This window comes from Urocampus carinirostris, chromosome 8, assembly GCF_059441175.1.
Source record: "Urocampus carinirostris isolate Australia breed hairy pipefish chromosome 8, RoL_Ucar_1.0, whole genome shotgun sequence".
Classification (NCBI taxonomy): Eukaryota; Metazoa; Chordata; class Actinopteri; order Syngnathiformes; family Syngnathidae; genus Urocampus; species Urocampus carinirostris.
This window is the reverse complement of record NC_142356.1, coordinates 12,547,109-12,565,179: the sequence shown is the minus strand read 5'-3', so window position 1 is coordinate 12,565,179 and position 18,071 is coordinate 12,547,109. Positions and strand designations below refer to the sequence as shown.

Sequence of the window (18,071 nt, the reverse complement as noted above, 5' to 3'; positions counted from 1 at the left end):
GGAACACCTGAACCCACTCACCACGTTATACAAACTCAACACTGCCCTCTAGTGGCCAGAGAGATCATTTAGCTTGCCTTTATTTTGAAAAATCACATTTCTTGATAAAAAAGACTTATTTTCTCAACATACTCTGAAATTTATGCCGGGCCCGGTTAATACATCCGACAGACCGGATCCGGCCCACGAGTCTCATCTTTGACAGCCTGATTTCGAGACACTGGCCTTTTAATGACTTATTCTCTTGATTCTTAAAAAACCACAAATGTTGCCATGATGCCTCATTCAACATTTTTATTGTGAAAATACAAGATAATCACATTACGACATTGGATTATAGTCATGTTTTAATTGTGGCATTCATAAAGAGTTCGGCTGATATATTGCCCAAAACGTCAAATATTACGGATTACATGATGTGTTGTAGAGAAGGGGTGTCAAACTCGTTTTAGCACAGGGGCCACGTGGGAGGGGATAAAAACTCTCACTCGGGCCGAACTACTAGTTCAGAAACAAAGAAACAAAGAAAGAAAGAAAGAGAGAAGTGGAAATGAGAAGAGAGAGAGAGAGAGAAAGAAGAAGAGGTGGAAAAGAGAAGGAAGGGAGAGAGAGAAAGAGGTGGAAAAGAGAAGGGAGAGAGAGAAAGAGGACGAGGTGGAAAAGAGAAGGGAGAGATAGAGAGAGAAAGAGGAAGAGGTGGAAAAGAGAAGGGAGAGAGAGAGAGGAAGAGGTGGAAAAGAGAAGGGAGAGAGAGAGAGAGGAAGAGGTGGATAAGAGAAGGGAGAGAGAGAGAGAAAGAGCGAGAGGAAAAGGTGGAAAAGAGAAGGGAGAGAGAGAGGAAGAGGTGGAAAAGAAAAGGGAGAGATAGAGAGAGAAAGAGGAAGAAGTGGAAAAGAGAAGGGGGAAATAGTGAGAGGAAGAGGTGAAAAAGAGATGGGAGAGAGAGAGGAAGAGGTGGAAAAGAGAAGGGAGAGAGAGAGGAAGAGGTGGAAAAGAGAAGGTAGGGAGAGATAGGAAGAGATGGAAAAAAGACGGGAGAGAGAGAGAGGAAGAGGTGAAAAAGAGAAGGGAGCAAGAGAGGGAGGAAGAGGTGGATAAGAGAAGGGAGAGAGAGTGAAAGAGAGAGAGGAAAAGGTGGAAAAGAGAAGGGAGAGAGAGAGGAAGAGGTGGAAAAGAGAATGTAGAGAGAGATCAAAAAGATAGAGAAAGAAGAAGAGGTAAGGTGGAAAAGAGAAGGGAGAGAGAAAGAAAGACAGAGGAAGAGGTGGAAAAGAGAAGGGAGAGAGAAAAAGAGAGGAAAAAGAAAGAAGAAAAAAGAGAGTGAGACCGGGAAGAAAGGAAATAGATAGATATAGTTAAACTGAGACTGAGAAAGAGAAGAGAGAGGAAGTCAGGAAACAAGAGAAATAGAGTGGAAAAGAGAGAGACAAAGAGGGAAAAAAGAATAAGGAAACAAAGAGAAAAAAAGACAAGGGGAGAGAAAAGGGGGAGAAAAAACGAAGGAAGAAAGAGCGAATGAGAAAGAGGTAGAAAGGGAGAGAAAAGAGAGATAGAGAAGGGGAACAGGGAAGAGAGAGGGTGGAAAGAAAGGGTGAAATAGCCTGAAGGCCCGCATGTGGACGATGAGCCATAGTTTGCCCACCACTGTTTCAAAGTGTGATTTTGGTGCCCTCTAGTGGTAAAAAAAAGGCATTAAAATAAAAATACTTTGTATGGGTAACCTAAAAAACTAAAACCTAGCGATAGCAACGAAAAGAAAAACGGTAAGTGTTAAAGGTAAGCGGTCACTTTGTGTCTCCGTAGTTCGTATCCTTTCACTTTCACTACGCAACACAGCGACATCTAGTGCTCACATAATACACACTGTGCCTTTAAACCTTACGACCAATCGGGTTACGGGAGACGTAACCTGCCGGGTTCAGGGGGCGTGGTCGTCCCGGGACCCTAACCTGCGGATTCTGGAGGTCGGCGGCTCGTACCATCATGACCACCGATTTGATGGAGTACCACCACCCGTGCCAGGTGTACCACACCACCCCGTCGTCGCTCATGGCTTGGTACGGTCCTTTGTAGTAATGGCCGTTGAGGTTGCCGGAGTCGCACCTGCCCAACACAAATGGCAACATGAGAGAGAAAAATACAGTATTTTCCGCACTATAAGGTATTTTTGGATATTTTTTTTCCTTATAGAGGGCGCACCAGACTATAAGGCGAATGGTATTAAAATTACAGTTAGGGCAGGGGTTGCACACACACACAAATAGAAAAAGGCACTATAAGGCGCACCAGATTATAAAGTGCACCCCCCCAAAAATAGGCTTTTGTGTTTTCTTATATAAGGCGCACTGGACTATAAGGCGCATGGAATTAGAATAACAGTAAGTGCAAGGGATGCAAAAAAAAAAAAATTAAAAATGCACTATAAGGCGCTCTGGAATAAAAGCTGCATCCCTCCAAAAATAGACTTTTGTGATACCTTTTTCTCATATAAGACGCACTGGACAATAAGCCGCATGAAATTAAAACTACAGTAAGGGGAAGGCTTGCAAAAAAATAGAATAAAAATTATACTAAAAGTCACACTTTTGTGATACTTTTTCTTATATTAGGCGCACTGGACTATAAGCCGCATGAAATTGAAACTACAGTAAGTGGAAGGCTTGCAAAAAAATAAAATAAAAAGGTACTAAAAGGCGCACTGGAATATAAGGTGCATCCCTCCAAAAATAGACTTTTGTGTTTTCTTATATAAGGCGCACTGGACTATAAGGCACATGGAATTAGAATTACAGTAAAGGCAAGGGTTACGAAAAAGTGAATTAAAAATGCACTATGAAGTGCTCTAAAATAAAAGGTGCATCCCTCCAAAAATAGACTTTTGTGATACTTTTTTCTTATATAAGGCGCACTGGACTATAAGCCGCATTAAATCAAAACTAAAGTAAGGGCAAGGCTTGCAAAAAAAATAAAATGAAAAGGCGCACTGGAATATAAGGTGCAACCCATCAAAAATACTTTTGGGATACTTTTTCTTATATTAGGCGCACTGGACTATAAGCGGCATGAAATTAAAACTACAGTAAGGGCAAGGCTTGCAAAAAAATTAAATAAAAAGGTGCACTGGAATATAAGGTGCATCCCACCAAAAATAGACCTTAGTCATACTTTCTTCTTAGATAAGGCGCACTGGACTATAAGCTGCACGAAATTGAAACTACAGAAAGCGCAAGGGTTGCAAAAAAAAAAATAGAAGGACACTATAAAGGCAAGGGTTGCACACAAAAAAACTCACTATAAGGCACGCTGGATTATAAACCGAACCCACCCAACCAAATTAGTCTAAATTTTCATATATAAGGCATACCTGACTATTAGGCACATGAAATGCAAACTACATAACATCAGATCATGAGGTGCAGCCCCGAAATTAGTATTTCGTGATGCTTTTTTCATATATAAGGCGCACCAGACTATAAGGGGCATGGAATCAAAACTACAGTATGGGCAAGAGGGGCACTTTTATTAAGTATTGTGCTAGTGCACCGGTGTCAAACAGGCGGCCCGCGGGCCAAATCAGGCCCGCTAAGGGATTGAATGCGGGCCGCGAGACAACACTCAGAGAAGCGCAAGAGAAAAACAAGCTGCAGGTTGAAATATGTCAACTTGATGTTGCCAAAGCCAGGTGCCTCTCACAAAGACACTGTACTTGTATTTATTTCTCTCTCTCTCTCTCTCTTTTCCACCCCTTTTCTCCCACTCTCTGTCTCTGTCTCTTTTACTCTCTGTGTCTCTCTTTTTCTCTTCTCTTCTTTGTTGCTCTTTTTCTCTTTCTCTTCTGAGTCTTTTCAACTTCTTTGCTCTAACTTCAGATCATGAGGTGCAGCCCCGAAATTAGTATTTCGTGATGCTTTTTTCATATATAAGGCGCACCAGACTATAAGGGGCATGGAATCAAAACTACAGTATGGGCAAGAGGGGCACTTTTATTAAGTATTGTGCTAGTGCACCGGTGTCAAACAGGCAGCCCGCGAGCCAAATCAGGCCTGCTAAGGGATTGAATGCGGCCCACGAGACAACACTCAGAGAAGCGCAAGAGAAAAACAAGCTGCAAGTTGAAATACGTCAACTTGATGTTGCCAAAGCCAGGTGCCTCTCACAAAGACACTGTACTTGTATTTATTTCTCTCTCTTTCTCTCTCTCTCTTTTCCACCCCTTTTCTCCCACTCTCTGTCTCTGTCTCTTTTACTCTCTGTGTCTCTCTTTTTCTCTTCTCTTCTTTGTTGCTCTTTTTCTCTTTCTCTTCTGAGTCTTTTCAACTTCTTTGCTCTAACTTCCTTTTTTCCTTTTCTCTCTTTTCTCTTTCTCTCTTCCTACCCTTTGCGCTTTCTTTTCTCTTTTCTCTCCTGTCTTTCTATTTCTCTTTGGATTTCTTTCTTCCGCTCCCTTTCTTTTCCCCCTCTCTCTCTCGACTTTTTATCTTTTGTTTCTCCAGCTCTCTCCCTCTCTCTCTTTTCTTTGTCCCTCTCCATTTCCCTTCCTCTTTCTCTTATTTTTTCTTTATCTCTCATTTTCTTTCTCTTTAATCTACTAGTCCGGCCCCTGACAGAATGTTTGTTCTATCGTGTGGCCCCCGAGTTCAAATGAGTTTGACACCCCTGCACTAGACCAATGTTGTAGAATTCACTGCTCTCACCATTGGTCAGTGATTAAATTGCTCAACAATTGCGCAAATATGGTACTGTATTACCAGTTTTGACTGCATATAGGGCGCACTGGATTATAAGGCGCATGCTTCAGACCTTGAGAACCACCAGCCGGACTTGCTGTGCCTGACGCAATTGCCGTCTTCACCGGGTTGCCTGTCGAAGGTGCTGAATTTCACGCCGTCCGATCGGCGGCCCGGACCGGTCAGGGCGTCCCCCGCATTCCCGCTATACGCACCCAAATGCAGCCGGTACAAGTCCTATGAGAGACGAGGTACAAAGTAAAAAACATTTGTTAGAGTTCGATTTATCGGCGGGTAGATGAACCGGTACGGATTGCGACCGCAAAGAAGACGAGGGCTGTAAATAACTATTTTGATAGTCGGCTAGCAGGGTTGGGTAGGGTTACTTTGACTGGATTACTTTCAATGACTTTTGGATTACTCCAATACCAAATCTGCGAATAAAAGACAAAAGAAACTCAATATGAATAAAATGATGACTCACAACACGTGGTAAGCTTTCTCTCCTGGCTTTGATCTCTTTGATCTCCGGCAAAACTAACATAAAATGCAGGGTTGGGTAGGGTTACTTTAACTGGATTACTTTCAATGACTTTTGGATTACTCCAATACCAAATCTGCTAATAAAAGACAAAAGAAACTAAATATGAATAAAATGATGACTCACAACATGTGGTAAGCTTTCTCTCCTGGCTTTGATCTCCGGCAAAACTAACATAAAATCAGGGTTGGGTAGGGTTACTTTAACTTGATTACTTTCGATTACTTTTGGATTACTCCAATACCAAATCTGCTAATAAAAGACAAAAGAAAGTAAATTTGAATAAAATGATGACTCACAACACGTGGTAAGCTTTCTCTCCTGGCTTTGATCTTTTTGATCTCCGGCAAAACGAACATAAAATCAGGGTTGGGTAGGGTTACTTTAACTGGATTATTTTCAATTACTTTTGGATTACTCCAATACCAAATCTGCTAATAAAAGACAAAATAAACTAAATATGAATACAATGATGACTCACAACACGTGGTAAGCTTTCCCTCCTGGCTTTGATCTCTTTGATCTTCAGCAAAACTAACATAAAATCAGGGTTGGGTAGGGTTACTTTAATTTGATTACTTTCAATTACTTTTGGATTACTCCAATACCAAATCTGCTAATAAAAGACAAAAGAAACTAAATATGAATAAAATGATGACTCACAACACGTGGTAAGCTTTCTCTCCTGGCTTTGATCTCTTTGATCTCCGGCAAAACGAACATAAAATCAGGGTTGGGTAGGGTTACTTTAACTGGATTATTTTCAATTACTTTTGGATGACTCCAATACCAAATCTGCTAATAAAAGACAAAATAAACTAAATATGAATAAAATGATGACTCGCAACATGTGGTAAGCTTTCTCTCCTGGCTTTGATCTCCGGCAAAACTAACATAAAATCAGGGTTGGGTAGGGTTACTTTAACTTGATTACTTTCGATTACTTTTGGATTACTCCAATATCAAATATGCTAATAAAAGACAAAAGAAACTAAATATGAATCAAATGACGACTCACAACACGTGGTAAGCTTTCTCTCCTGGCTTTGATCTCTTTGATCTCCGGCAAAACTAACATAAAATCAGGGTTGAGTAGGGTTACCTTAACTGGATTACTTTCAATTACTTTTGGATTACTCCAATACCAAATATGCTAATAAAAGACAAAAGAAACTAAATAGGAATAAAATGATGACTCACAACACGCGGTAAGCTTTCTCTCCTGGCTTTCATCTCTTTGATCTCCGGCAAAACTAACATAAAATCAGGGTTGGGTAGGGTTACCTTAACTGGATTACTTTCAATTACTTTTGGATTACTCCAATACCAAATATGCTAATAAAAGACAAAAGAAACTAAATATGAATAAAATGATGACTCACAACACGTGGTAAGCTTTCTCTCCAGGCTTTGATCTCTTTGATCTCCGGCAAAACGAACATAAAATGCGACAGAAACAAAATGAAAATCAATCCAAACAGCTTGCCAACATCATTTTTGCCGTTCCATGTATTCCGTTACTCCCCAAGCTTGCACAAAATGGAGTCATTTTATTCATATTTAGTTTCTTTTGTCTTTTATTAGCATATTTGGTATTGGAGTAATCCAAAAGTAATTGAAAGTAATCCAGTTAAAGTAACCCTACCCAACCCTGTCGGCTTGTCACCGACTATCCAATAATCAGATAGTTATCATTTTCTATTAAATTCAACCTAAAGTTGATAATATGGCAAACAATAATAAACACAAACAAAAAAAGAGACATTTTTGGATATCTGTGTAGCCCGGTAGCAAACCACCCACAGCCTGGTACCAGTTCGCACCCTGGTGGTTGCCGACCACTGCTTTCAATAATTGTCATGATTACTGATGCGAGGCACCTGTGCCCGTTCCTTTCCCGCCAACAGCCCTGGTTGCTGATTGGCTCCCTGCCACTTTTTAAACCCCCCGGCTCCCTGTTACCAGCGTCAGACCGTTCTGCGAACTTATGCTGTCAGCTAGGGAAGCTTTGTACTATCCGACATTATCCTGCCCTGTTTTTTCCTGGATGGTACCTGTTGCCGACCTGTTTCTGGACCTGTTTCTGCTTTTGCTCCTTCGTCCCGGGAATTGACCTGTTTTGCCCTGTTTCCTGCCTGATACCTGTTGCTGACCTCTTTTCTGGACTCGTTACTGCCTTCGCTCCTCCGTCCCGGCCATCGAACGGTTTTCTCGCTGTCCACGACTACCCTCGCTCGACACGGAAGTGCCACTTCCGCGTTTCAGCTACCCGTGACCAATGTTCCCTGTAATTTTCCTTACGGGTCTGAGCGTTCACACAAAGTCGGTGAGCAACGCTTGAAACAACAGTGAGCAACAGCAATCCCAAGTGTGGCAAGATAATTCATGATCAAACATGTCCAAAACTTGACATCAAGTTACATTTTACTGAGTTTCCGGCAATGCAAAATGATTTTTCTCTTTTGAATGAATTGACTCATGTACTATTGCAAAGGTTGTACGGCCTACAAACGTCGTTTATTCTTACAATTCTTTCACAAGATATCCATTTCTTTTGATTTCCTGATATATTTTGTCGCATGATATCAACATTTTTGGGGGCTTATTGAGTCGGTTGTAAGATACAGAACTGTACTTATTCACATTTTTTAGTGGAAGTACAATGTTGGCAACAAGATTCACTTGATATAATAGGAAATTATTTGAATGCAACACTACTTTTTTTTAATTCCTTTAAAAAAAATCTCATTTTGTTTATTTTTTCCGAGGTGTTACTTTTTTCTTTTTGTTCTCTATTGACTTTTTTCCTACATTTCTTTCTTTCCTTTTTTCCTGTCTTTTTTCTAAATTTTTCCTTCTTTTTTTCTCTTCCTTTCGTTTCTTTTTTTCTCAGCTTTTCACTACTTTTTCATTTGGGTATTTTTTTCTTTTTTGTTCTATTACCCCCTTCCTTTAAGTCATTTTGTGCATAATTTTACATAACATTTGGTCATGTTGGGATGAAAGAAGCAAAAACAACCCCAAGAGCCGTTTAGGACCCGAAAGAGCCGGTTCCTTTCAGTGAGCCGAGCCGAAGAAGCCGGTTCTCGACAAACTCTACTGACTTTACTCAACTTCGTCCTACTTCGACTCGACTTCAAAATACGGCATTTAGGACACAACGTCGGGGGAACCCGTGTATTTTGACCTTCATGCACTGTAACTTTGACTTAAGTCGCTTCTTAATTAGTAATTTTGAGCCCTGATTTTTGTGCGCTGGCTAGATTTTCTTGTGAGCAGTGCACAATTGCGAACGCGCGCAGCTTAGGGGGAACACTGATCAGGACCCTAACACTGATCAGGACCCTAACTCCGGCGGTCCCCAATTCAATTGATTTTGAGACCTACTGTTATATTTGCTGGCTTTTGACTTTTTATTGTTAATTCTGCTTATCTTAACTCTACTTCCTGTTTGGCATCTCAATCCGATCTCCAGAACCGAAGGAGTCTTTTGGATTCCATTGGGAGATAAACGTGGAAGAATTCCCAGATGGCTTTGCACCGGCAGAGCTTAGTCTAAATAAGAAACGTACCGCTGTGAGAAAACGAAAGAAGGTCGAGGTTAAAGATAAGCGGCGGATGTGAAATTACCGTTTCGCCGTCCACTTTAAAATTCTTGTACTCGGCGAAGCTCTCCTTCCCGTCGAAGTCTTCCATTTTCACGCGAAGGTCGTATTTCCCTGCGGGGATCGTTATTAAAGCGCCTGTGAAGGAATGGAAGATGGACGCTCACCTTGTGAAGTGAGATGATGGAGTGCCTCGTTGCCCATCCAGAATTCTCCATCTGGGGAATGCATGTCGCCGAAGCCGTGCTTGTATTCCACCCATGCTCTAATCACAAGAATATACTATATATTACTACTTAACTCATACCTAAGACTTATAACATTGGTAAAATGGCGGCGCCCTCTGTTGGCTGCGGCTGCATCGGCTCGCTACGACGGGTCAGGTGCAATCGACATTTCGTTCTGTGTACATTGTTACACAGAATGACAATACAAAGGAAATTATTATTATTATTATTATACCTGTGGCGCTCCAGGGCTCCATGCCCTTACAAACTGTGGTATTTTCCCTTCCAAATACAAAATAATCTTACACCATATTTTTTTCAAACGTGTTTATTGATATAGTTGACCATGTTATATTGTACTTGTGTTTCGTTATATCTTATATATTGATAATTAACATTTTATTGTGAGATACCGAGTTGCTCGACATGATTGAGGTTCATTAGAAAAAAAGTTCAAAAATGAAGTCGCTTGCGTTCACTGTAGAACACAGGCGTCAAACAGGCGGCCCGCGGGCCAGATCAGGCCCACCGATGGTTTGAATCCGGCCCGCAAGACAACAGTGAGAGAAGCGCAAGAGGAAAATGAGCTGTAGTTTTAAATATTTCCACCGGATGTCACCAAAGCCAGTGAACACTTGCAAAACAATTGTGGTAGTATTTCTCCATTTCTCTCTGACTCACTTCTTTTTTATTTATTTCTCCCTCTTTTTCTTTCTCCAGTTCACTCTCTCTTTCTCTCTATCTCTATTTCTCTCTCACTCTCTAACTCTTTCTTTTTCTCTGTCTTGCTCTCTCTATTTGCTCTCTCTAATTTACACTTTAATTCTCTTTCTTTCTATTTTCTCTTTCTTTCTCACCCTCTTTCTTTCCCTTTTCGACCCCTCTCTCTCTCTTTCTCACCTCACGTTGTCTCTTTTTCTCCTGCTGACTCTTTTTCTTTCTGTTGTTTCACTTCTCCTGTTCTTTTTATCTATCTCTTTTTTCTCTTTCTTTTTCTCTCGATATTCATTTCCCCCTTCTCTATTCTGCTCTATCTTTTTCTCTCACTCTTACTCTGTCTCACTATCTGTTTATCACTCTCTCTTTCCCTCCCTCTCCTTCTCTCTCTTTTTTTCCCTCGCTCTTTCTCTTAAACTCCTAGTCCGGCCCCCGTGAGATTTTTTTTATAGCATTTGTGGCCCCCAGCTAAAATGAGTTTGACACCCCTGCTGTAGAAGGAAAAAATGTGAAATATAATGAAGTACAATAATACATTTTCTTATTCAAATTATGAATTCATTTTCTGCATTAATTGTTGGTAATATATTGATTAAAGGGATAACCACAACCTGTCTCTTTTCATCTTCTCCTTTTATACTTCCTTTTTTTCTCAACTTCTTTATACAACATCATCATTCGGGATATAATGCATCAAAGCAAGTGAGCCGTTCGAAAGCCGGCTTTCTTAAATGGGTTGAGCCGAAAAAGCCGGTTCTCTAAAAAGAGACGGACTTCCTTTCAGTACATCTACATTTAGCAGTATCGTGTAGACCAGACCTGGGCACTCCGGTCCTGGAGGGCCATACGTCCTGCCAGATTTTGAAGTTTGCTCTTCTTTAACTCAGGTGATACAAATTATAACCTCGTTAGCAAGCTAGCAAGTGCTTGTTAACGATACTGGTGATTGGAATCACCTGTATTGGATCAGAGAAACCTCAAAAATCATGCAGAACATACGGCCCTCCAGGACCGGAGTGCCCAGGTCTGGTGTAGACCCTTCTATCTACCGAGAGAGCTAACTGTGGTGATTGTGCTTGCTGTTAACGTTCCACCGGATGCTAATGTTCCACCGGATGCTAACGTGAGCATAGCGCTAAATCTCCTGCCCGTTGCTATCAATAAACAGCAGCTTGCACACCCCAACGGAGCTTTTATCGTCACCGGGGACTTTATTCCGGCATGTTTAAGGACTACTTCCCAAATCCATTCAATACGTGGACTGAGCAATTAGGGAAAAAAACACTGGACCGTGTGTACAGTAAGATCAAACATCTAGTTGGATCCGCCCATCTCTGTCTGTCCCTCACCCCCTCATACACCCCCCCTAAGGAGGAAAACAAAGCCTATACAACAAGGACAGTACAAACATCTTCTTTGTTCCTTTATCTCTTTGTTTTCCTTATATCCTCACTGTAGAATGTGGACCTGGAGTGCCACGTCCAATTTCGTTGTCACAATATATCCCATGTTGTAACAATGACAATATAGGTATATTCTATTCTATTCTATATTCTATTCTAGACATACAACTCACTTTCTCAATCACACCTAGGGACAATTTAGACCAGCCAATTAACCTGACATGCATGTTTTTGGAATGTGGAGGGAAACCGGAGCGCCCGGAGGAAACCCACGCAAGCACTAGGAGAACATGCAAACTCCACACGGGAAGGCTACGGTAGCTGAACTTGAACCTTGAAGCTCTGCACCGTGGGGCTATGCGCCAACCACCCAGCCGCCATGCCGCCTATTTGCAACATATTTCATATTTAAATTTCTTATTTGTTAATGCAACATCCCTACAAATCCTATGAGAGATTAGGTACAAAGTAAAAAACTGTTCATTATGTTCATATAGCCCACAGTCGCCAGGATCTCATAAATTTAGGACTGAGTTGGAGTCTGCAGCATTATTTATTTCCTCATGTTGAGGTTTTTTAAGATTTTCCTTGATTTTCCTTCATGTAGGTTTTAGATCAGGGGATGGTGTACCAATAGTCTGCAGTCTGTACAGCTCTTTGAGACTCCTTGTGATTAAGGGTGTCACAAATAAACATGACTTGACTTGACTTGAAATCCTCTTACTTTTTCTCCTTCACTCACGAAGGATCATACAACCCGCCATCAACTGGTTACTTTGGTGCCGTCACAAGCACAAAGTACGAGAACGTGTAATTCCTCCCTACTGATATTCAGATATTCCCCCTACGTATCTACTCACATCCAAGCTGTATTCCCAACTATAAAATCAAATATTAAAATCAGGGGGGGTCAGTTGATAAGCGCATATTTGGTTGTGTGTCACCGGTGGTAAATGGTAAGCGGCATGTTGGCAAGGGGCCTGGCTTGCAAGAACAACCGAATCAGTGGGGAGAAAATAAGCTTGGAATTTACGGTAAACGTGTTCTGGATTTACTTAGAAAATTATTTTTGCTATATAGCACGCCTGGATACAAAAATAAACCGTTGTGGGCATTACACAGAAATGGAGAGTAGTTGGAAGCCGCGAGACAAAATGGATATGGGGTGTCTCAGCTAAGTGTTTATTTGGAAGCTCTCAAGATTGCACAAGGTATGAAATAGGAAGATGAGTGTACACATGATCAGGGTCGGGTAGGGTTACTTTAACTGGATTACTTTCAATGACTTTTGGATTACTCCAATACCAAATATGCTAATAAAATACAAAAGAAACTAAATATGAATAAAATGATGACTCACAACACGTGGTAAGCTTTCTCTCCTGGCTTTGATCTCTTTGATCCCGGCAAAAATAAACATAAAATGCGACAGAAACAAAATGAAAATAAATCCAAACAGCTTGCAGGGTTGGTTAGGGTTACTTTAACTTGATTACTTTCAATGACTTTTGGATTACTCCAATACCAAATATGCTAATAAAAGACAAAAGAAACTAAATATGAATCAAATGACTAAATCTTCATTTTGTTTCTGTCGCATTTGATGTTAGTTTTGCCGGAGATCAAAGAGATCAAAGCCAGGAGAGAAAGCTTACCACGTGTTGTGAGTCATCATTTTATTCATATTTACTTTCTTTTGTCTTTTATTAGCATATTTGGTATAGGAGTAATCCAAAAGTAATTAAAAGTAATCCAGTTAAAGTAACCCTAACCAACCCTGGTAACTAGTTACTCTCAGAGTAACACACTACTTTTGGGTGGCAGTAATACGCGGGGGTAACACAATTACTTTTTAAACAAAGTAACTAGTAACTGCATCGATTTTCGTGTGATGTTTCCGACCTACCTATCAAAATTCTCTGTGCCGTCCTTCCTCCTCTGAAAAACTGTCCATCCCCCTCCATCGTTCATGTCGCAGTACACAGTCAGGGCTGTGGGGACGCCGTCGGGACGAATCACGTACAGGCCGCTCGCCACGTTTCCATCGGCGAAAACTTCGGAGCAGTCTGCAAAAACCAGAGGTAAAAGTACTGGTTGAAGTAAAAGTACTCAGTTACTTCAGAATAGTATGACTCAAGTCGAGTCCAGTTTATTTGTGACGCTCTTGATCACGAGGAGTCTCAAAGGGCTGCACATTATTATGACACCATCCATGTCAAGACCAGAACGGAACAGGACCCACTCGCGTAACGTTTCTCACAGTTTTATTGGGAAGAAGGGAAAGGATCGCACACACAATCTGGTGATCGCTGGTGGCGGGAAGCAGCTCGCTCTGAACGCGGAATTGGGACTTCTTTGGCGAGCGATGGCGTTGTCGTGAACGGAAAAAACGGGTCAGTAGCCGGGATAGAAGAGCAAAAACGTAGTCGGATCGGAAACAAGTTGAAAGCCAGGTAAGGAGAGTAGACGTGGTCGAGATCAAAACAGGTCGTAATTCGGGACGGGAGAGCAGACGTGGTCGAGATCAAACAGTTCGTAGCGGGAGCAAAACAGGCGCAAAAACACAGGACAGGCGAAAAAGGGCTTGCCATGTAAATGCGGAGAATCGCAAGCGGACCGACAAAAGGGGACTGACAGGACAGAGTTTAAATACTGACAGGGAGCCAATCTGTCAACAAGCTGCGGCTGGCGCCACACACGCGGGGCCAATTGGGCTCCATGGCAACCGTGACACACGGGCGGAGCCTATTGGGCGCCATGGCAACCGTGACAATCCCCTGATCTAAAACCTACATGAGGGCGAGGAAAAACTCAAAAACATTTCCAGTCATGTTTATTTGTGACGCCCTTAATCATGAAGAGTCTCAAAGGACTGCACAGACCACAGATTATTGCAAACGACTATTATTACACCATCCCCTGATCTAAAACCTACATGAGGGCAAGGAAAAACTCAAAAACATTTCAAGTCATGTTTATTTGTGACGCCCTTAATCATGAAGAGTCTCAAAGGACTGCACAGACCACAGATTATTGCAAACGACTATTAATACACCATCCCCTGATCTAAAACCTACATGAGGGCAAGGAAAAACTCAAAAACCTTGGTCAAGTGAAGTCATGATTATTTGTGACGCCCTTAATTACAAGGAGTCTCAAAGGGCTGCACAGACCACATACTATTGCAAACTACTGACCATTATGACACCATCCCCTGATCTAAAACCGACATGAGGGCAAGGAAAAACTCAAAAACATTTCAAGTCCTGTTATTCTTGACACCCTTAATCACAAGGAGTCTTAAAGGGCTGCACAGACTATTGCAAACTACTGACTATTGTGACACCATCCCCTGATCTAAAACCTACATGAGGGTAAGGAAAAACTCAAAAACGTTTCAAGTCATGTTTATTTGTGACGCCCTTAATCACAAGGAGTCTCAAAGGGCTGCACAGACCACAGACTATTGCAAACTACTGACTGTTATGACACCATCCTCTGATCTAAAACCTACATGAGGGCAAGGAAAATCTTTCTTTGTACTCTTTACTATATCTACAATCGACTTTATTTTTCTAACATTGCACAAATGGAAGGTATTTCAGTTGTTATGTTACAGTTTCTGAGTGGTTCTAATTGCAATATGAGTGAATAACAATTAGTATTTTTCTATCTATAGGAAGTGTCTGAAATAACGTCTGATGCCCGGAGCATAAAAATAAAAATAAAATTATATATATATATATATATATATATATATACGGAAACAAAACTGGAACCTGAAATTAAACAGGACAACAATAATAGTAGCTTGTTAGAGACGTTTGCTTTATTCCGATTTCGAAATCTCTCGGTTTGGAAATTTTGGTTCGTTTAGCAATTTGCATTCTCGGCAGCCAATCAGAAGCCTGCATCGAATAACTTCCTGCTCCCGGACTTTTCCGAGCATAATAAGGTCTTGCATTTGCACATCATTTTCCAAAGTAGACGCACAGAGAACACAAGAAAAATGTGGTTAGGAATCAAGCCAAAACCTTAGCCCTACAAGATTCAAAAGAAGCTAAAATAAATTATGACGCTACAAAACGTAAATGTACATTAAAAGCATCGTGGAAAGAGGAGTTCACGTGGCTTCTCGCAGACGACGCAACGCAAACATTGCACGAATGAAGATGAGTAAATACGGGTACATGCTGATGGCAGATGGAAAACAGCGATGTCATATACATGATTTTGTTGTAGCAATACAACGATAATAACGATGATCCTGATTAAAAACGTCGGAGGGCCACGTCCGGGCTCTATGTTTGACACCCCTGGAATGAAGAAAGGGGGTTACCTCTGTATTGGTCCCGGGAGGCTAGATGGGAGTTGGGCATGTGCTGGAGCATCCCGGCCTGGTGGTTGTGGAGCACTTGGATGTACTTGTGCTGCCTGTCGATCACTTTTGTCAGTTCTGCAATCTGGGCCCCCAAGCGGACCACCAGCTGGTCACACGGGGCGGGTACCTGGACGGGGGACCGGCAAATACTCAGACTGTGACGTAGTATTATCCATAAGGCTGTTGCACACTGATCTATCGAATACCGAAATCTATATTTGCTACTCGTTAGTGCACTGGTTCTCAACTGGACTGACTTCAAAACGGGTCGAATCCGGGGACAGACGGGAGCAAAAAACGGGACAGGTGGGAGTCAGGGTCGAAATTACAAAGCGGTGATCGAAATCGAGAAAGAAAAATAAATATATCCAATGTTTAGAGCAGTGATAGTAGAATAAATTCACTTTAAAAAAAAAAAAACTGCAAAACTGTCAGGACCGGAACGGAGACAGGACCCACTTGTGCTCACAAGTTTTTATTGGAAGAAAGGGAAAGAGTTGCGCCCACGATCCGGTGTTCGCTGGACGCAGGAAGCAGGTCGCTCTGAACACGGAAGTGGGACATCCGTGGCAAGCGATGTTGGTGTCAGGGACGGAGCGGGTCGTAGCCAGGACAGGAGAGCAAAAACGTGGTCGGGGTCAGAAGCGAGTTGTAAGCCATAAAAGGAGAGAAGACGTAGTTGGGGACAAAAGGGGTCGGAAGCCAGGACGGGAGATCAGACGTGGTCAGGATCAAAAACGAGTGAAAGCCGGGGACAGACGGGAGCAAAAAACGGGACAGGTGGGGGTCAGGGTCGAAAAAGGCTTGCCCAGTGTTCACAGAGGTTCGCAGATGGACTGACAAAAGGGGACAGACAGAACTGTGTTCGGATACTGTTCGGGAGCCAATCAGGACCCGGGGCAGTAAACATGACAAAAACCTAACCAACATCAAATATACTGGCATATAAACCTATATCACAGATAAATAAACCCCTAAAACTGCTTTGAAATAACCACCTATTAAAATAAATCTAAAATACTAATAAAACACATACTTAAACATTTTACTATGTAGCTAATTAAAATGAGTAAAAAGCTAAAAAAATCTAACATTTTTAAATCGTTTACTAAACCTTTCAACAGCGCTTCTATAGTACTTCTATATGCACCTTTGTTGTTGTGTTTTCCATTCTTAAGATAATATTTCCTAATTAATCTTATCAAAACAATTGAACTTTCTGAAATCAATTAATATAGTACACCGCCGCAATGGTTTCCTTTTTCGGATTGATGTGTTTTCAACGTTTCCTTCCCCTTATTACTGAGTTTTTTAATACCCATTATCATAGACAGGAAAAGTCAAGAAAACCAACAAAATCACAACAAAATGAAATGTAGTCCCTGAATAAATGTGAAGAAGAGACCGAGCAGGGTATTATCGCCGTCTACTGTTAAGGAGTGTAATCGACACTCTGTTTTTTTCTTTCTTTTAGTATTTCGCCGATGCAAAGACCAGGGACCCATTGAAAACGTTTGTGACACACTTTTGGGTCCTGACCTAACAGTCGAAAAATACTGCATCGTGAGAACCCCTTCAAGGACTGGTGCATTTGTTCGACCTACTCCACAAAGTCCAATATTTTGTTTTGCTTATTGTTAATTTGCTAAAAACAACAAAAAAAAACCGAGGTTACATTTGTTTTTTAATACTAATTATAGAAGTCTGTAACTAAAAACCGACAACTTTCAATTTATAGTTATTGATAAAGACTGATTTAAGAGAATTTAAGACAATGTTCTTAATAATAAAGGATAAAAACGAGAAAATAAGTTGGGTTTCTTACCGCTCCCGAGAAAGCCACGTGAAAAAGAAAATAGACTATTGGGATCTGCTTGGCCATCATCTTAGTGGTCTTCCGTCCAGCTCTCGTCTACTATGTACCGTTTTTATAGCGGCGGTTTCGCAAACGAAGCGGCTCTATCAGCTGGCTATTTGATGTGAAGGACGAGAGCCGTTTCCATATCATAAAGAGCCAGTCTCTCTCTCTTTCTCTCTCTCTCTCTCTCTCTCTCTCTCTCTCTCTCTCTCTCTCTCTCTCTCTCTCTCTCTCTCTCTCTCTCTCTCTCTCTCTCTCTCTCTCTCTCTCTCTCTCTCTCTCTCCCTTTCTCTCTCTCTCTCTCTCTTTCTCTTTGTTTGTCACTCTCTTACTTTCATTTCCTCCCTCCTTTCCTCTCTCTCTCGCTTGCCCTTTTGTATCTATCTTTTCTTCTCAATATATCTCTCTTTCCCCCTCTCTTTCCCTCTGTCTTTCTCTTTATCTCATTATCTCATTCTCTCTGTCACTCTCTCCATTTCTATCCTTTTCTTTATCTGTCACTCTTTCTCCTTCCCTCTTTTGCTGTCTCTCTTTGACGTCTCTCCATCTTTCTCTTTGCCAGTGTCTCTCTTTCTTCCTCTTTCTTGTGTCTCTCTCTATCTATGCCCCCTC

The 18,071-nt window shown here is 41.5% G+C and overlaps 1 protein-coding gene across 1 annotated transcript; it reads right to left on the bottom strand.

Annotated features, from left to right (window-relative positions):
• Positions 1 to 279: 279 nt before the first annotated feature.
• fgl1 (fibrinogen-like 1) lies at positions 280 to 17,561 on the bottom strand. Its single transcript, XM_088341630.1, has 7 exons — positions 17,427 to 17,561; positions 15,560 to 15,728; positions 13,127 to 13,286; positions 9,041 to 9,138; positions 8,899 to 8,987; positions 4,801 to 4,964; positions 280 to 2,103 (listed from the first exon to the last, which is right to left on the bottom strand). Exons 1-7 carry the CDS (start codon positions 17,484 to 17,486, stop codon positions 1,872 to 1,874), a joined length of 972 nt encoding a protein of 323 aa, XP_088197756.1. The 5' UTR covers positions 17,487 to 17,561; the 3' UTR covers positions 280 to 1,871.
• Positions 17,562 to 18,071: the final 510 nt, after the last annotated feature.